The 19,144-nt window shown below is 53.3% G+C and overlaps 3 protein-coding genes across 5 annotated transcripts; 1 reads left to right on the top strand and 2 right to left on the bottom strand.

The window, feature by feature from the left end:
* Positions 1-16: 16 nt before the first annotated feature.
* MARCHF9 (membrane associated ring-CH-type finger 9) lies at positions 17-7,484 on the top strand. The gene is made up of 5 exons (XM_059187470.1): positions 17-156; positions 2,316-3,342; positions 4,366-4,521; positions 5,210-5,402; positions 5,665-7,484. Exons 1-5 carry the CDS (start codon positions 17-19, stop codon positions 5,997-5,999), a joined length of 1,851 nt encoding a protein of 616 aa, XP_059043453.1. The 3' UTR covers positions 6,000-7,484.
* A 2,238-nt stretch (positions 7,485-9,722) lies between these two features.
* Positions 9,723-15,247, bottom strand: LOC131838536 (25-hydroxyvitamin D-1 alpha hydroxylase, mitochondrial). The gene is made up of 9 exons (XM_059184787.1): positions 14,009-15,247; positions 13,170-13,360; positions 12,449-12,651; positions 12,170-12,370; positions 11,914-12,086; positions 11,535-11,707; positions 11,255-11,333; positions 10,774-10,971; positions 9,723-10,457 (listed from the first exon to the last, which is right to left on the bottom strand). The coding sequence occupies exons 1-9, from the start codon at positions 14,222-14,224 to the stop codon at positions 10,344-10,346; spliced, it is 1,548 nt and encodes a 515-aa protein (XP_059040770.1). The 5' UTR covers positions 14,225-15,247; the 3' UTR covers positions 9,723-10,343.
* A 132-nt stretch (positions 15,248-15,379) lies between these two features.
* Positions 15,380-19,143, bottom strand: METTL1 (methyltransferase 1, tRNA methylguanosine). Of its 3 annotated transcripts, none has more exons than XM_059184790.1 (6): positions 19,022-19,143; positions 17,639-17,802; positions 16,497-16,681; positions 16,293-16,406; positions 16,021-16,122; positions 15,380-15,857 (listed from the first exon to the last, which is right to left on the bottom strand). In XM_059184790.1, the coding sequence occupies exons 1-6, from the start codon at positions 19,105-19,107 to the stop codon at positions 15,672-15,674; spliced, it is 837 nt and encodes a 278-aa protein (XP_059040773.1). In that variant the 5' UTR covers positions 19,108-19,143; the 3' UTR covers positions 15,380-15,671. The 3 variants fall into 3 exon arrangements, with proteins under 3 accessions (XP_059040773.1, XP_059040772.1, XP_059040774.1); XM_059184789.1 differs by lacking the exon at positions 19,022-19,143 and adding an exon at positions 18,544-18,934; XM_059184791.1 differs by lacking the exons at positions 16,021-16,122; positions 19,022-19,143 and adding an exon at positions 18,544-18,934.
* Position 19,144: the final 1 nt, after the last annotated feature.

The raw sequence follows: 19,144 nt of genomic DNA, 5'->3' as shown, positions 1-19,144 counted from the left end.
AGTCCAATGCGGTGCCATGGCAACCTGGGCCACCCAGATTCCCAACTCAGGGCTGCAGGCCGATCCTGAGCGCTGCTCCAGTCTCACTACACACTACACGTCTCTCATTCTCTATATGCTGGTCAGGGATCCGAAGGATGGGACGGGGAGCCAGAGGTGCTGCTGTCGCCTCTGTGCTTCACTGCGTGGGAAAACATTCTCATTTGTGTCTTTGTTTCATTCATTCACTCATTCAACAAATTTTTACTGAATGCTTGCTTCCTGTGTGCATGCGGGTGGTTTTTTTTTTTTTTTTTTGGTGTCTCAGTCACTAGCCCTTTAAAGTAGTGATGAGGCTGTCTGTAAAGATGTAGCCAACAGTGTGTGTGGTCGTATAAGAGAGTAGACAATACCCATTTGAGGGCAAAACTAGGATTAAAGGATTGATGGAGGGTAGCTTAATGCAGTAATCCAACAGGAAGAGTGTCAAGGTAATGCCCTCCCCTCTTCTAACTTCCACCCCTTCCTGGTAGTGTTAAAATAATGCTTTCTGGCAGAGAAGGTATCAATAAGCAAGAGACAGGAATATTTAGCCTTTCAGGATCTTTCCAACACTAAGATGCTATGATTATATGTGTATCTGTACATGTGTATATATGTGTATTTTACACATTATATGTAGATGGATAGATACGGGAGTGAGCATGTGCAAGAAAGTTACTTCCACCACCACCTCAGACCCTAGCACTGCACGAGAACCCTGTCTGGGGTCGTTCTGCTTCTCTCTCTTCCCCATTGCAAGCTTTCTTAGCCCTTGCTCCTGCCCAGAACACAGACTTTTCTAAATAGCTTCTGTTCACAGACACCTAAGATAGACAACAGAGAGGTTTCTCTGACTTTCTTTGTCGTACTGGTTACTGGTTCCAGCTTCCTTTCTGATCTCCTAATCCTTTATGGGAATGAGAATAAAGAAGAAAGGGATCAGTATCTCATTTGCAAGAAATTGTCTAAAATCTAAAACCATTTTATAGCTCTATTTGCCACTTTCCACCTTTTAAAAAAATATTTTATTTATTTGAGAGAGAGAGATCAATGGGGGTGGGGGGGGGGCAGAGGGAGAAGCGTAGTCCCTGGGAGCAGGGAGCCTGGCACAGGGCTCTATCCCAGGACTCTGGGATCATGACCTTAACCAAAGGCAGACATTTTAATGACTGAGCTACCCAGGTTCCGCTGGCCACTTCTTCCACCTTAACTTCTATTCTCCCTAACCATTTAGTGGAGGATATAACAGCTCAGGCTTGAGATGACTATAAACCACGCTCCAGGGCAACATGGAATACATGTCAGTACAGATTCCCCTTCTCTGCATTCTGATAGTTGTAGCTCTGGGCCTTTGCAGGCAACTGCAGCTGGGACACTGGAAAGAAAAACCTCAAGGTCTAAACTGGCTAAGGGGCTTCTGACCTGAGGTGAATGTTTTATTGGCTCTTTTACTGGGACTGGTTGGTTTATAAACCTTGTGGCAGGTTTCCTACCCCTGCAAGGTCTACTTAGGCTTCACCTTTAGAATATTCTTTAGAATAAAAGTCATCCTCTATGTTGCCTTGAGTTCTAGCCCCCTTTGTGATTCATTCATCCATCCACCCAAAACATGTGAATACTTCATTAAAGCATCACTCTCCTTAATCACTTTTATTGAGGAGACTTAGTTTGGCAGTCTGTCCCTGGTTCCATACCCTCCCTTCTCCTGTTAATTACTCTTTTACTAATTAATTTTTTTCCAGTGCGTTTGACCCAAAGGGCTCCTCTGGAATCCCTTTTCCCTCAGCCTTGGAGAGTAAGGATATCAGTGTAAGGCAGAAATAATGTGATGAGGGGGAAAAACTGATTCTCAGGGTCAAGACCTCCATAAAAGCAAAACCAAAGAGCTGCTTGTGTGTAGGTATGTGTGTGTGGTATTCACTTCAGTGTAGGGTGGTGGGGCAGGAGAGTACCAGGAAAGACACTCTCATCCCTTAAGCACTCGTTTCGCTTGCTCACTCACCTCCCTCACACATTACAATTACACTCTTCTGTTTTCATACAATCCAACTACATCCCTTACACACTCATCTATTTTCCGCCGTCGGTCTTCTGTGTAAAAGCGTTTATTGCTTGAGTCCATCTCTTGCTCACCTTCCTCACCTCAGACACTTGCATAGCTCTTTCTTTGCACACTCCCATCTTGCACAAGCTTCTCCCTCCTTGATGCACCTGTCTTTGACCACTCACCTTCCATCCTCAGTCGCTCCCACCCCTCCCCCGACCCCCATTAACACACCTATTCTTTACCCGAGTGCACACCCCCCCTCCTTGGCCACTCCCCTCCCTCCACCCTCTCCCTGGCTCGCACACTCGCCCCCGCCTCTGGGGACACCTGCTCGTGCGGGGCAGGGCGGGGATGCGCAGCCGCGGCCACTTCTCCTCTCCCGCTCCCCGCCCCGCCCCTCCCTCCATCCCTCACCGGCTCCCCGGCTCCCGCCCCGCCCGCCCGCCCGCCGCTCCGGGGGGGTCTCCGCCGCCGCCGCCGCCGCCGGAAGGAGCCGCCATTTGCCACCGCCGAGCGCACGGGCCGAGCCGAGTCGGAGCCGGGAACCGGAGCGGGACTGGAGCCAGCAGGACCGCGATGGGGGGCGGCCCCGCCGCAGAAGGACTGGGGCGCGTAACCCCGGGGGCCCGGCCCGCTCCAGACCCGGACCCGTGGGGCGCGGCACCTTGAGCCCCCCTCCCCGCCCCCTGCCCCGACCATGGCTGCCCGCCCCGCCGCCCCCGGGCCACCAGCCCTCTCGGCCCCGCAAGCCCCGGAACCCTGGCTGTGGCAGCCGTGAACGGCGCTCTCAGGCCCCGAAGACCCCAGCCGGGCTCGGCTCTCCAGCGCGCGCCCCCTTCCCGGCCCTGTCCTCTCCCTTCCCCCGCCGCCCGAGAGCCCCCCTTGCACGCCGCCTCCCGCCCCCCGGCGCCCGGACGATGCTCAAGTCTCGGCTCCGCATGTTCCTGAACGAGCTGAAGCTGCTGGTGCTGACGGGCGGGGGGCGGCCCCGGGCCGAGCCGCAGCCCCGGGGGGGCGGGGGAGGCGGCTGCGGCTGGGCGCCCTTCGCCGGCTGCTCGACCCGGGACGGCGACGGCGACGAAGAGGAGTACTACGGGTCGGAGCCGCGGGCCCGGGGCCTGGCCGGCGACAAGGAGCCGCGGGTCGGACCCCCGCCGCCGCCCGCGCCGCCGCCGCCACCCCCGGGAGCGCTGGACGCCCTGTCCCTCAGCAGCAGCCTGGACAGCGGGCTCCGAACCCCCCAGTGCCGAATCTGCTTCCAGGGCCCGGAGCAGGTCAGGCCTGGGTACCGGGCCGGGCGGGGAGGGGTGGGGGCGCGCACCTGGGGCGCCCGGGCCGACCAGGAACAGGGGGCGGGGCCTGAGGAGGCTGGGCGGGACCCAGGACCCAGAGTGGGTACCGGGTGCGTCTGGGGTTGGGGGGTGTTGGCTGGAGAGTCGAGGAGCGCACATTTGGGGTGGAGGGGGTCGGGTTCCCAGGGAAAGGGTGGGGCTTTCTCCTGGAGGGCTCAAAATCCCTCTCACCCATCAACGGGGAGAGCCTTTTTGCCCAACTTCTCTCACCCCGGGGTCCCTGTAGGCTGAGGGGCCTATTCACTCTGAAGTGGGCAGAGTGCTTCTGTTCCCCCTTTGAAGGGAGGGGCCCTGCTGACGCCCTTGCCTTACTCAGTATTTCTCTCCATGGGGCACTTTTCTTCACTTCCCATTCCGTAACTTTCCATCTCATTCCAAAGAGTACTCTTTGTTTAAATGTTATGGACAAAGTTGTCCCGGGATAGTGCTGGGAGTGTACCTACCTAATGAAAAATATTCCTTGATTAAAGGAATCAAGGAATCCCACACCCGGAACCCGCCCCCCCCTTTTGATACTTGGAAACTGACGACAATAACCCATCCCAGTCTGCACCACATGTGTGAAATACTTTACAGCGATGGGAAGGAGGAGAAAGGCATGGCTCAGAAGCTCTGACCCTCCTGTCCCTTCAGATCCTAAGGAGTAGCTTTCCATTTGGGAAGCCTTTAAGAGCACCCTCCCTAAATTTGAGGAGAGGAAGAGACCCAGTCACTCTCCCACCCCATTTCTTTTTATCCTTCGTCTGTTTGGTCAGGGAAGTTTACCTTGAGCTCTAAGTTGTTTCTTTTTTGCTGTGGTCTTAGCCTCTTGCCCTGTTTTGGGTGAAAGGTTTGAGGTTTTTTTAAACGTTGGAGAATGACTGACCTGGAGAGGTTTCCCTCTCTTAGAGTGGACAGGAGTGGGGTAGTGACAGCTGACGAGGACCCTCCTCACTCTTCCTCCAGGGGGAGCTCCTGAGCCCCTGCCGCTGCGACGGCTCAGTGCGCTGCACACACCAGCCCTGCCTCATCCGCTGGATCAGTGAGAGGGGCTCCTGGAGCTGTGAGCTCTGCTACTTCAAGTACCAGGTCCTGGCGATCAGCACCAAGAACCCACTGCAGGTGAGGTGCGAGGAGAGAACTTCCATACGGGGGCAAAGGCCTTTGAGTAGTCAGAATCAGGGACTCTCCAGGGAGCCTATTTATCCGTTTCATCTTTCCTCAGTTACTCCTACCCACCCTTACCACAATCTCCTGTCTGCCTGTAAATCCTCCCTTCCTTCATTTATTCACATTTATTGAGTGCCACCTGTATTCCAGACACTGTTTTAGGCACTAAGACAGAAAAAAAAATTAAAAAAGCAGCAGCAGCGGAATATGGTGATGATGATAGCAAACCTGTAGTGTTTTCTATGGTTTTCTTGGTGTATAGTATTATCTTCATAATAATCCTGTTAGTTATAAAATTATGCCATTTTAAAGATGAGGACAACGATGCTCAAAGAGATTTAAAAGCTTGCCCAAAGTTACGCAGCGAGTAAGTGATGGAGTTAGGATTTGGAATTCAGACCTAGATGGTCTGGGTTCAGAGCACTTGCCTGAACCTGCCTTTCTAAAATAAGATGGGAAATGGTCTCAAACAAAGGGAAAAGTGCTCCGTACTAGGTCTGATCAGGGCAGAGGAGACAGATTGCTAATCTTGCCTGAAGGGGTGTCAGGAGGGCTCTGCAGCATCTTCCTCTTTAGGGCCACTCATCACCTGGCCCTCCTTCTCTTTCTGTGACTTTTTGGAGCCCTTTCTCCCACACAGTGGCAGGCCATCTCCCTGACGGTCATCGAGAAGGTCCAGATTGCAGCCATAGTTCTGGGCTCTCTCTTCCTCGTTGCCAGCATCTCCTGGCTCATCTGGTCCTCACTCAGCCCTTCAGCCAAGTGGCAACGGCAGGATCTGCTCTTTCAGATCTGCTACGGCATGTATGGCTTCATGGATGTCGTCTGCATAGGTGAGGGCACCTCTCTCCCCCTTATCTGCTCAGTGTTTTCCTTCAACTCACATACTTGACTTTCCCTGCCCATTCTTTCAGCTCCACAGCCACATTTTCTACCATTGGGAGCCTTGAGGGCTATCTTGGTGCCCCTCCCTTCCCTGCTTCTTCAGGCCTTTTACAGACCCCATCTCCTTACTCTGGAGAAATACTTGCTTTAGTATCTCTAGCCTAGGTCTGGGCAGCAGGTGACCCTGGATTTCTTATCCCTTTTGCTCAGGCCTCATCGTCCACGAAGGCTCCTCTGTCTACCGCATCTTTAAGCGCTGGCAGGCAGTGAACCAGCAGTGGAAGGTCCTGAATTACGACAAGACCAAGGACATTGGAGGGGATGCAGGGGGAGGGACGGCAGGGAAGCCGGGCCCCAGGACCTCACGGACGGGCCCCCCCTCTGGGGCCACCAGCCGCCCCCTGGCTGCCCAGCGCATGCGGACGCTCTTGCCTCAGCGCTGTGGTTACACAATCCTGCACCTCCTTGGACAGCTACGGCCACCAGATGCCCGTTCCAGTTCCCATTCTGGCCGAGAGGTTGTCATGAGAGTCACCACAGTCTGAAACTGAACTCCAGGAGCAGGGATCTTGAGTCGATGCATTGGCCAGAGATGAGCTGTCATGGCTGCTGGAGGTACCTCCTGGACAAGGTGTTTAGGGCACAGTGCCCCCACCACTGAGGATCTCTGGGGGCAACCTCAAGCTGGAGACATTGTCTGGCCTGTGCTACCCACTGGGTAGAGACACCTGGATGACATTCCAGCCCCCACCGATAGCTCCTCACACTCATCTTGGGGCAGCCAGTTGGCAGGTGGGGAGAGCATCTTTTCTTCCCTAGAGAACCGTCCTTACCTCAGCTCCTAGGGCCTCCAGTCCCCAGCTCCACCATGGTGACTTGGTGAAGGGGGACCAATGCCAGAAGAAAGGGGTTTTAGACCCCTTATTCCCCACCCTATGGCCACAGGGCAGCTGGCAATAAGACTAGTATACATTGACCTCCCGTTCCCTGCATGAGGGCGGGGGGGGGGGGGGACCTCGCCCTGCTCCATCCCCCCATTGCATGGGGGGAGGGCATAAAGAATCATTTATATGCACGTGGAGACTCCTTTCTCATCTGGGGCTTTTCTGGAGGGTTGGGAGGTGTGGGGAGGTTTCTCTGCAGAGGTTGCAAATCCTAAATGCAGCAGTGGGTTCTGAGTTGGAGGTGTAACTCCCACTTGCTGGCGAATAATTCACAGTGGCTGCTAGGTGGCAGTGCTCAGAGGTGTCTAAGGGGTGGAACTGCCACCTGCAAGTTGTATGATTTAGGAAAAAAAAATCTCTCCACCGTGGCTTTCCTGTCTACCTCATAGGGTTGGAATGAGGATAAATGAGGGACAGGTTGAAAGCCATTGCAAAGAAAATTAATGATGGCGTAAAAAGATTTCTAGACTAGTTGGTGGTCCATTTTTTCAAATAGTAGCTGGTTAACAAATTCCAGAATGTGTTTTTCACCTGGAGTTTCACAGAGCCTTGGAAATTTGTGTTGACTGTCATAATACAAATGGAAATATGGGGGGAAATAGAAACTGCAAATATGAAGGATGGCGGTTATTTGCAAAAAAAGTAAGAGCTCCCACAACACCCTAAACACTGGGAGCTGGGGAAGGATGGAGCTATCCTTCTTGCTCTGGGGATCTTGTGGGTTCTATCAGTCCTTCCAAGATAATGTGTTCCACCCAGGGAAGTGGTGTGAAATGAATCTGGACTTATTTGGAGTGAGACAGAATGGATCTCCAACCTTGGCTTAAGCTTCTTCTATGGCAGTTCAGGGTCACAGGTCTGACCGTGTGGTATTCACTGGAAGGTGTTGTGCCTGGAGGCAGCAGTGTAGAGGGCTGTTGTTATAGAGAAAGGGTTTGGGAAGGACTGGTTAAAATGTGGGTCAGCCTGAGGCCTGCTTCCTTTCTCCTGAGGCCTTGGGGCTGTGTATTATATGAATTATGGTGTCTTTTAAGTGAACTATTCATCAGCAATTAAAATAATTACTTCATACATTGTTAAGTCAGATCCAGACGCCTTTCCTATTATTGGTCCTTTTCTCAGGAAGGTTCTGTTCTGCCTGCTCCCTGGGGATGTTTTGGGGGAAATGCTTCTCTACTAAAGGTCACACATCCTTGCCTTAGAAATGGTCTTCCCTGTCCTTCCCTAAAAGGGTCTTGGCTGCTGTCCATGGTGCTGGCACCAAGACTTAGCTGGGAATGTTCTCATTGAAACTAGACTCAGGTTTGAGTCACCTGAAAGTATTGAGGTATATCACTTCTAACCTCTGAGGAGATCAGAAAGAGGGGACAGAGGCAACTGCCCCATTTTTTTTCCAGTGGGATATTACTTCTGTAGAGAGACAACCTTCCATATTCTCCACCTGGGAAGACAGAAGTGCCAGACTTTCCTGATTTGCTGTTCACAAAATAGCTGGTGGAGGTCAGAAAGGAGAGAGCAAATCAGAGTGACTACTAGTAATCTATCCTGGCAAATATGACTGGTAGGTATGCCACAGGTGGGGTTTCTTGTGCCAGGCCCAGACTGTCCCTCATGATGGCCCTCCATGGAAGCTTAGATGTACTGAAGAACACACAAATACAAACACACCTTCTCCAATTCTACTCTGTGTCCTAAAACTGGGCCAAGCGAGATAGGATGTTTCCCTCCCTTTCAGTACCATTGGAGGTCTTGCTTGGTATGGGGGTTGGGACCAGCAGTCAGTATGGTCCCTTCTCCTTCCCTTTTTCCAACCTAAAGAGATTTTTGTCACGAAGGGATGATGGGAACTGCTATCCTCCTCAAGTAAATCAGTCGTACTTGCCCGATGAGGAATGTGGGTGTACAGAATTCTTGTCACTGATTCCAGGGGGAAAGAATGTGAGAGGAAATTGGGCTTATTCTCCCTCAAAGTTCAGATCTGCTAAAAGGGCACTCAGGTTCAACTTAAGCTTAGTCAAGGGGAGTGGGGGTGGACAGAGATCCAGTAGAAGAGTCGAGAGGTAGGGCAGTGAAGGCACAAAAACCTTGGTTTCTGCATAAGGCCTCGGGTAAACTGTGCCCCTCTCTAGATCTTACAAAGATAGATGCCCTCAGAAGGCCCAGTGGCAAACAGTGTCTGTAGTCAAGGAGCCCTGTCTAGGGCAGGGGGCCAAGCTGGTGGAGGAGGAAGTGTCTCCATCTCCATCCAGCTAATTGGAATGGAGAGGAGCAGGAGGCAGGGGGGCAAGTCCTGACATGGGGAGGGTAATCTAGGCTAGAGAGGGGCAGCAGGGAGTGTGCTGAGAGATTTATTTGTATGGAAGATGAGTTAATCTGTATACATTGCAAGGGGAGAACTGTGCCCAGCCTCTGGGGGGGCCAGAGAATGCTGACTCAGGGAAACAGAGGATCCTTCTGCCCTACCTGCTTCTGCCTCAAGGCCCCAGGGCTTCTGGATGCCTCCACACTCAGCTTTCATCCTGTCTGTCTAACTTCACTTCTGTGCATGTATCCCTGTCTTTCTCTGAAGAAAATTACCTCAGAGCAACTTTTCCAGAGAGGGCAGATACTCTTTGGTCCTAGCAGTCCAGGTTCCAGAAGTACTTCCAACAGAGTCAGTTGCCTCTGGCCATCTTTGCAAATCCCTAGCTCCCCAACCCATTTCTACAGGCTAACCCTGGCCTTACTTTTCACCACCACCCCCTTAATCTCTTACAGGGAGCCAAACTCTGGCTCTTCCCAGTACAGACAGAAACGTATTGGGTTTGTGAGGCAAACCACTCTCCCAGGTGTCTAGACCTCCCATTGTTACGGAGGTCACTGCCAGGACAAGAGAAATCAAAGCAGCGGATTTGGGTGAGGGTCTTGCCTCCTGGACTTGTAGGAAGTAGAAATGGAAGAGAAGTAAGTCAAAACCAAGGATGGAACATTTGATTCTTTTATTTCAAAACTGTGAATATTAAAAAATACCAATATATAAAAGGAAGGCTTAGAGGCCCAAAGGCGTCTCTGCCCAGGAACTAAGTGGTGGGACAAGCCAACCTCTAATGGTGACCAGAGAGTCAAGGAGAGTTTTTTTTTTTTTTTTTTAAGATTTTATTTATTTGTCAGAGAGAGAGCGAGCGAGAGCGAGCACAGGCAGAGTGGAAGGCAGAGTCAGAGGGAGAAGCAGGCTCCCTGCGGAGCAAGGAGCCCGATGTGGGACTTGATCCCAGGACGCTGGGATCATGACCTGAGCCGAAGGCAACTGCTTAACCAACTGAGCCACCCAGGCGTCCCGTCAAGGAGAGTTTTAAAACATCATAAAGCAGGTGAGGGCTGACTCACCTTGCTAGAGAGAAGATGAAGAAAAAGGAGAGTAGACAGTTCCTGGTAAGCTGCTTATCCCTTCTGCCACATGGTCCAGATTCAGTCTGAGAGCCTGTATGGCACCACCCACTCAGGGGATATAAAGATGGAATAAGGTCTCATTCTTCCTCTCAAAGAGCTCACACAGAAGAAAGACCAACCAGGTACAGACCAGATGCATAACTGAGTTCATGTCATGGTAAGTGCTTACCCAGCAGCTCCTGAACACTGTGGAAGCTCAAAAAGGCAGTGGTGGAATCCATCCTCAGGCCACCCAACACTATGAGTTCAGATCTGAGCTGGCCCTTGAAGGATGCGTATGATTGAGACCAGGAGAAAAGCTGAGTAGGCAAAGGGACTCTGGTTTTCTCAGGACCCGAAGGGTCAGGTCAAGGCATATTTCACACCTTGGTCAGGGCTGCCTCAAGCAGTTTGCTAGGGTCCTTCCAACCAGTCTAGTCAAATAGGTCTCAGGGGGAATCCATATCTCTTGGTCTTGTGGCTAATAAATCCCTACAATGAGAGAAAGGTTGATGGTGATAGCCTCCTTCCACAGGACTATCTGTCTACAAACTGTAGGTTGATGCTCCTCTCGGGTACCAGGACAGTCCGGGTCATGGGTCGGATTGGGGCAGCACCTGGCTCAGGCTTTACCTCAAAGTGGGTCAAGATCTGGAAAGAGAAGAAGAAGGCTCTCACTTTGGGAGGGGTCTATAATGGTGGGTTTGATTGCTAAAGGGTATTATTAGTGTTAGGTTGGTCAAATCTGAAATGACACCTGTGGTCAGTAGGGAATTTCTTAAGGGATTATAGCAGGGCAAAAAAATGTCCAAATATCCTTGCTCACTCTAGACTTAAAACAGGATTGCTAAATTTCAGAGGATTAGGTTTACCAATTCATACATTTTGCTATGCTTGTCAAAAGACCTCATAGCTTTAGAGGGTCAGAGTCTCTCATGTCTGGGGAAGGTATGTCCAGATCACTCACCTGAGCCAAAGCCATCTGCAGCTCCAGCTCTGCCAGGCGTCTCCCCATGCAGCTGCGCTTGCCGAAACCAAAGGGAAGAGAGGCAAATGGGTGGGGGCCTGGACCTTCCCCCAGCCATCGAGCTGGACGAAAAGAATTTGGTTCTGGAAACTGGGTAGGGTCCCTTGAAGTGGCATAATGACACAATGTGACCAGCGTCTGATGGGGAAGGAACATAAACTTGTCAGTTTGGGCCCACGGAAGCAGGGAGGGACATAGAAAGAGGATATATGGATTGGAGAAAAGGCAGGCGCTGGTTGGTGATGGGGTAAGTTTTCTGGGGCTAATTTTGGAATGATTGCTCCACTGCACCATTACATTCCAGAGAGAGGCATTCAGGCCAAAGGGAAGGTGAAGGGCTTATATAGAGTGTTTGAAAACAAGATGGGGCCTAAGATTGTGAGGGATGGCTTAACAAAAGGGGCCCATCGGCTCTACTCACGTTTTTGGGGATAATATAGTCACCCACGCGAATGTCTTTGTCTGGGACACGGGAATTTCCAGGTACCACAGGATACAATCTGGATTGCAGAACAAGAGGGAAATAGCAAGGTGAGGCTGGGGGCTGTAGCCTTCCTCTTGACCCCAAGCCCTTGACATCCAAAGCCATTCTTGGTCAGGAGTATGCATTTTCCTTGCACTTCCTCCCCACTCCCATTCAGCATCTCCTTCCCCAGCCCTTCCCAACATTTTCTTTAGCTTCTCCTCTCCTGTCCCCTCACCTTAGCACTTCCTTGACTACTGCCTTCATCAGGGGCAGCTGGGATAGAGCAGTAGCAGAGGGGTGGGAATTGGAGCCAGGGCCCAGGGCCGCTGTGATCTCAGAGTGGAGAGCTGTCTGGACTTCAGGGTGTCGGGAGAGTTCATACAGAGCCCAGGAGAGTGTGTTGGATACCTGGGGGGAAAGCTGAGAGTCTCAGAGGTTTTGAGAGTGGACAGCCAGTAAAGGGGGCAGAATATGAGGCCGTCTGGAGTTCAGGAAATGTTAAGCCAAGCTGGACAAAAGGGTCACAGTGGATCCCCTGCAGCGGCAAAGTGGCCCCTGAAACTGGAGAGGCTAAGCTCTGGAAGTGGGGCTCCCAACATGGAGAAGAAACTCACTGTGTCCACTCCAGCCAGTAGCAGCTCCGTCACATTGCCCAGGATGGACGGAGCAGGCAACTCTTCCCGGAACAGGAAGTAGGTCAGGTGTGTCCCAGATCCCAAGTCCTCCTCAGGCTTTCCCTTGCTCCTCAAGGCTACCTCAGCCTCCCGCCTCTCCACGTGCTGCTGGGCTGTGTGGGGAAGGTACAGGGATGCCTCACCATCCATAAACAGCTTTATGTTGCCCTATCCCCACTTCATTTCCGGGCCTTACCAAATGCAAACATCTGGTCCCAGTCTCGGCAGAGGCGGTCCCAGGGTCCGGGCACGAGGCGGTGAAGCCAGCTGGGCATCGCCATGGTCAGTAGCGTGGACACAAACACCGATCCCACCGCGCGGATGAAGGTCTCTGTGTCGGGAGGCACTTCGGCCTCCAGGCAGCCCAGGCGGGAACCCAGGAGCACCGCCGCTATGCCTGGGCGGGAGGGGGCGCTGTCAGGGCACCCGGAGACCAGGCGGGAGCCTCCCACGCTTGCCCCGTCTTGGGACTCACCTTCTAGTCCAAATTTGTAAAACTCTCCAGCCACGTCCCGAACCAGGGTGGGCGGCCCAGCACCGCGTCCCCGTTGGTGCCGCAGTCGCCGCACAAGGTCATGGACCACGTCGTCCAGGGTCCCGGCATATCGGGAGGCCGCCTGAGGCCGGAGGAGCAGCGGGGCCAGGAGGCTACGGAGCTTCTGCCATTCTTCGCCTTCCCTGCGGGTGTGCAGAGAGGGGGCGCATCAGGGCGGATGGGGGTATGTGGAGGCGGCCAACCCGGCTGGCTGCGGTGAAGATGGAGCGTATTCGGCTGGGGTGGCCAGGAAAAGGATTGCAGCTGCTCCCTTGGGGTACAAAACCCTGCTCCTGCCTGCGCCTGCTTTCCGTCCCCCTTCCTCGTTACTCATTTCCTAGCTGGGGGGCAGGGAGGGCTGCGTTCCTGGGTAACTTGAGTCACGGAATCTTACATTCCATCTAGGTCCTGGTACCTTTGCCCCTTCAACAGATTTCCAGGATTCCGGACTCCACAAAGACAAGGAGATGGGTGGGGGACCAAGGCGGGGTTCTACCTGAGCCTGAGGGAAACAGGCTAGGGTGGGAAACACAGTGTGCTAGACGGTTGTGGGGGAGAGGCCAGTCTCCTTCCACACCCCGAGACAGACTGTTCCCAGACCAGCTACAGGAGAGGGACGCAGCAGCCGGGCGTTAGGGCTTTGGGGCCAGGGAAGACTCACGCGGTGAGCAGTCCGCAACCCCGCTGCTGGCGGCGACGGTGCTCTGCCCAGGGTGAGAAGCTGCAGCGCTCCGGCTGGGGCCCCTCCTGTCGCAAGAGCTGCTCGACGAGCGCGGGGGCTGCCACGTACACAGTGCGCACGGTCCCGAAGCTGGCCAACCACACCGGCCCAAAGCGCGAAACGCCCTGCACCTGGGAGAACCGGCATGGAAGACACTGGAGACCCCAGCCGGGGCCCTCCAGCTTGGTCCCTGTCAACGTCAAGGGTGTTGGCTGGGTTTTGCAAGAGGGAGCTTGTTTCTTCACCGACTCCCAGCTAGAATATAGCCGTGATGCTGCAAACCCTTCCTCCTTTTCTTTCCCCCACTTCCCATCCCTAGAAGTTTGGGTGCGATGGGCAAAACGGAGGGCCTCTGCACAAAGCAGATATTCAGGACTTCTCTTAGGTCATCCGGGCTGAGCCGAGGCGAAGAAATCCTTGAAGGCTCCTCACGTGGACTATCTCAGAACAAACTCCTAGTAACTGAAGAGGAGTGCCTGTAGCTTTAAGTCCGACGCGCGGGGAAGGTACTGTGCATTTCCACCTCCCTGGCCACTTGTTCTAGACCTACCTGGCCTCCACTTCAGTACCGTGAGAAGGCGCTTTTTGAGCGCACTCTTCTGCTGGGTGTGGGGATGGACCCCGCGCAGGTCCAACCACCACCCGCAGTTCCAACTTTTCTAATTCATGGGTATCTGTTGTCACTGGCCCTCCTCCTACTTTGCGTACTAGTCCGTCTTTTCTGGTGTTGTCAAAGCCCGTTTCCCCAGCATTCCATTCCCATGAACGTCCACCTCTACCTGCAGCTCATGTAGGCGTGACAGACCCCCCTTGCAGAAGAGTTCAGCAAGGAAGACTGGCATGGAGGGGCCTGGAATGTCCGCCAAGCTCCGGGGCGCTGAGTCGGAGCCTCTGGAACCCAGTGAGGTGCCCAGCTTGGGAGCACAGTGGATGCGCTGGAACACTCTGGAGGCCAGCTTGAGGGTCTGGGTCATGGTCTGGTTCAGGGAACCCATGAAGGAGAGGACTTCTCCCAGGCATCTTGCTTGCTTTCCTGAGCCCCTGTTTAAATCTTTGGGTGAGAGAGTGGCAACGCCCCCTCTTCAAGCTCCTCAGCCAATCCCCTCCTAAGTGGTTGAGCTGAAGATTAGCACCCAGGCACAGTAGGCGGGGCTGGGGTTACCTTGCAGCTCTCTGGGGTCTCTTGTTCCTAATGACCCTCTTGGGAAGGGAGGTCTGCCTTGGTTCCCCCTTTCTGGGCTGGTGCCCTGGTCCAGTTGCCTAAAGATATCTTCCTGGTAAAGGCTCTTTGGTGAGGTTTAGGATTTTGAGGTACAGAGTCAGTCTCTAGTATTCTTACTTCCCCAGGGAGCTAGGCCCTCTTGGGACCATTGTCAGGAATTCCCCATCCTTCAGCCTTCGGGAAGGGAAGAGGCACAGCTGTAGCCGTCTCCATATTCTTGGTATATGGGGCTGTGCCTTCTCCATAGCTAGGCAGAACTTGCTGGCACTCCCACAGCTTTCCCACCTCCTGTACCTGACACTGGGCAGATGGTGGGTAGGTTAATGGGTTAAAATGGCTCCAGAAGCCTTCATCTCTGCTCCTTGAGAAGGGGTTAGTCTTTTAGGTCAACAAACCCTGTCTTTCTAGCCATGGGAACCTAGGGCTTCAGGAGCAGAAACAAAGGAACCTTTCACAAATTAGAAAAGTTGAGAGACTTCTCTGGGCTCCTAGATGGAAGAAGGGCTACGTGAGTGCTCTGAATCTCCAGCTGACTCAGTCGTCTTTGAGAGGAGGGGGGATTTCTAGTCAGCAGTCCATTTTTGCTTTTAGCCTCAGAATCCTGCACAGTTTAGTTCTCTGCTCCTTACTCCTCCACCCTGCTGCCACTGGGATCTGTGCCAGTCAGTTAGCTCTGAAATTCTGGAATCGAAGGTCAACATGAAAAAGGAGAGGGTCTCCACCATCCCGACCCAGGACTCTCCAGAGACAGCAACAATAAAGACAGCAGATTCCTCAGGTCAAGTTTCAGGCAGGGAGAGGATTGGGGGTTGGGGATGGGAGAAGGCACGTGATACATGCTCTAGCCTTTCCCAAGAAATAGCAGCATGGGCAGGGGCACATGCACACACGTTATCTCCAGGACTGCAAAGTAAACACAAGTGGACAATTTGAGTCTAGCAAGCTGTTTAGATGGATAGTGGAGAACTGCATTCCTCACTTTCACTGAGAAGGAGAGATCCCAGAAGAAGGGAGTGCTAAGGAAGGGCAAGACCCCACACCCTTCCAAACATCCCTTCTGGTCCAAGGTCTTTTGACCTTCCCAGTTAGCTTCTTTTGCTTTCTGTTGGTGGTAGACAGGCAAGAAGATGAGAGGTCAGTTGTGAATCTCAGGCTTCTGGCTTGGGAAGTTCTCCCAACTTCTTTGAAAAACTGTTCCCTCTTGGCCCTGGCAGTCTCGGCTAGGAAGGTCCTGTGATCAAGCTAAGGCAAGGTAGGCTGTCAGTGGCCAAGAGGGGTGTCACTGGCTGCAGGGTGGGATCCTGTATTCTTCGGAAGATGGCTGGGAAATTCTTGCCTCCGTTGCGTAAGACTTTCTTTCCCTCCTCAGTTGAGGTGCCCAGATGTCCCACAATGGGGTCTTCACTCTGGGAAAAAGAAGGATTCCATAAGTCCTTGCCCACCTTTCAGACAGCCCCTGGCCCTGAGACTCTCATCCCATCCTCCTGGCACTGAGCTGGGTTCAAAGAATACAGAACCACTCCGGAAAAGGCCTGCATTGTCACAACTCCCCTCAGGGCCCCTACCTACCAGTTCCTCCAGGGGCACACGCTCAAAAAGGGGGTGCCTTTCAAAGTGGGCGCACATCCAGTCATGTAGCTCCAGCACATCAGTTATGGTATATACAAGCCCCTGCAGAGGCAAAAATCACCCGAGATGGGGGGCTGCATGCAGCTGAGCAGGGTGATGATGGGAGTGGTGGCGTGAGTCCTAAATGCTTAATTTATTAATTAAGTGGAATTCTTAGTGGAAGGTCTCTGAATAGGCCGCTCAACCCTCCCTCCCTCCCACTCCCAACTCACCCCGACTCTAAGCACGTAGGCATATTCTGCCAGCAGTGTGGGACTGATGATTCGCCACTTGTGCTTCGTCCTCTTGAAATGTGGGTCAGGGAAGAGGAAGAACATCTTTGTCAGCTGTGAGACAGACAGGCATTGACAGGGTTGAGAGCCTGGCTTCAGTGCCATACCTGCCTACCAGCCTTACCCACCGGAGCCGCTCCCCACCTGGCCCTTGCGGAAGAAGTTAGGAAGGTGTTTCATGGCATTGCTACGGAGACAGGCGATGTTCTGGAAGCCACCTCCAGGAGCTGCTCGAAGGGCCCGAATCCGGTCTTGTACATAGTCTGAGACTTTCACCCGGATCTCCAGACCCAGGATCAGTGTGTCCGGGAACAACGGTGACAGTTCCACTGGACACAGAAATAGGAATGGAATCGTCAACCTCATACTTACAGGAAGTACAAAGGGGTCAAGAAAAGAAAGGAACTGCCAATCTGCAACTGCCAAAATCACGAATGGCAAGTGTGGTTGAAGAGATATGTATATGGCTGGTTCTATGCTGGAGAAGAGGGTTAAGGTTAGGGTTAGGCTTAGATCCAAAGACTATTACCCAGACTGGAAGTGGGAGGGCCTGGGAATACATGTATATTTGCAAGTGCTTCCGAGTTTTCAGTGTTTTCACACATTGACTCAGTTAATCCTCCTAACACTCTGTGTAAATTGAGAAGATGAGGATACTGAGGTCAGAAATGCCCAAGGTCACAGAGCTAAGAAGAGGCAGAACTTGAACTTGAACTGAGCTCTTCTGCCCCCAAGTACCATGTTTCTCCTCTCTCTGTCATACTGTTACCTCTATGGGAAGATCTAAAAATAGAGAAGTGGCCTGGCATGCAGGGCTGGGACAATACAGACAATCAGACAATACAGAAGGAACTTGAAAACACGAGAGTAGAACAGAAACAATGAGTTTTGGTGAAGCAGTGGGGCAGAGAGGGAGAGTGGTGGAATCCCTCAGAAAGACAGTTCAGGATCACTGGCTACAGTGACTTATCTCTGACGCTTGTGCTGACCAGCTCACTGACCCGGCACCTTGCAGGTGAAACGGCTCAAGGAGGGACTGAGGCCAGGGGTGGGGCCAGACAGAACAACCCAAGTTCTAAGAGGCATTTGAGTCAACACCCTCCCTTCTCCAGGACAAAGGCCACAGACCCAGAGTACGGGGAAAGCAGAGGTTCTCCACACTGATGTCACAGCACTGGTGTCTGGTCCGAAGGGGAAAGGCCAACTATGGCCCCCACCAAACCTGCTGAGGTAGCACAACCTAGACATTGCCTCTCCATGCCCTAGAGAAAAGGCCAGAGTGTTACCTAATAGGCCACCATAGCCACAGCCTATGTCTGCAAACTCCACTTGGGCCTGAGCTCTCTTTTCTTTCTTATCCTTTGGGTCATCGTGGCTCTTATTTTGAGTCAGTGGAGTGAAGAACTCTGGGTATAGCTCAGACCAGTCCATCTCTTCAGGCTTCACAGGGCTATTGGAAAGAAGACACGAGGGACATGAGAAGGTTGGTCAAGCCATTGCGGAAGTGGTACTACATGTGTGTGGGCAGATGGATAAGGGTGGGAGGTAAATGGGAAGAGCTATTCTCAAAAATTCTGTAACATTGGGCTCTGTGGTCTCTAGCAGACACAATGGAAACCACCCTTAAACCCCAGTGTGAATCATAGGCCCATCATGAGGCTCATGATTGCTGACCTGCCCATCTCCACTTCTAGGAGTTGATGTGACTCTGGTCAGGCAGCTCTCCTTCTTGGGTCACAAGTTCCCTTCCCCCAGAGATTGGCTGCCTAAGGCACTGGGACCTTACTCTGTTTATGTGCTCTATGGGAAGAGGATGGATTAAGGTGTGGGTGGGATGTGTGTTTATGTTTGGCTTTTTATTAAATCCGATAAACGAAACCGAAAGATGGAAACAACGTTCCGCCTGCAACACTCCAGTCTAAGTTACTCTCTTTCCGGACTTACCCCACAACTGGGACTTGGGGCAGAACGCCACGCCCCCTCTCAGCCCTCCAACTCCGCCCTCTCCTAAATCTCCCCGACCCACCTCTAACGCTGACGTCACCCAGCCGAGCCTCAGCCGAGCCTCCCGGTGCCTCTGTGACCCTACCGACCGTCCCGGAACAGCCCTTCCGAATTGCTGCGGGATGCTGCAGACATTCCGCCCTCCTTTGCCTCCCCCTGCTCCCGCCCCCCTGCCCTGCTCACTCACTAACGCAGCGTGTGGTCAGCCATGGGGTTGGAGTGAGCACGTTGCCGATAGTAGCGCTTCTGGGGCTGCGGGGCCTCCGCTCCCGCCGCGTCCCCACTCTCAGCTCCCGCCATGATCCCCAGTCCGGGGTTTGTCCACTGAACACACGTGGAGACCGAGGCTCGAGGCGCAGGATAATGACGCAATCAGGCACGTTGCGAATCAACCCCGCCTCTTAAAGACCCAACAGTATACTCCGCGGACCTGCGCGGCGAGGGTGGGCGGCGGCCGGAACGGTGGGCGTTCGCTGCGCGGGTCTCCAGCTGGACTGGCAAAGTCAGTCCTGGCACCCTACCCCTTTCGTTATCCCGCTTCTAAGTGGTCTGGGTTTCTTTCCTAGTTGCAGGCACCTGTGCATCCCGCAGGTGAGAGGAGTCCCAGGACTCCCTCTTCCTACAGTAAAATTCTCACTCCTCTCCCCTCTCCCCGGGTCTCAGACCTGTCTGCCCGGTCTGCCCCGCGAAGTCCGACGTGAGCCCCGTCGGGTGTGCGCTGGGGACCGGAGCGGGAGGGGCAGCTTCTCATCCCATCTGCAGGAAGTCAAACTGGAGGGAGGAGGGCA

This window comes from Mustela lutreola, chromosome 8, assembly GCF_030435805.1.
Source record: "Mustela lutreola isolate mMusLut2 chromosome 8, mMusLut2.pri, whole genome shotgun sequence".
Classification (NCBI taxonomy): Eukaryota; Metazoa; Chordata; class Mammalia; order Carnivora; family Mustelidae; genus Mustela; species Mustela lutreola.
This window is presented reverse-complemented; position numbering and strand designations above follow the sequence as displayed.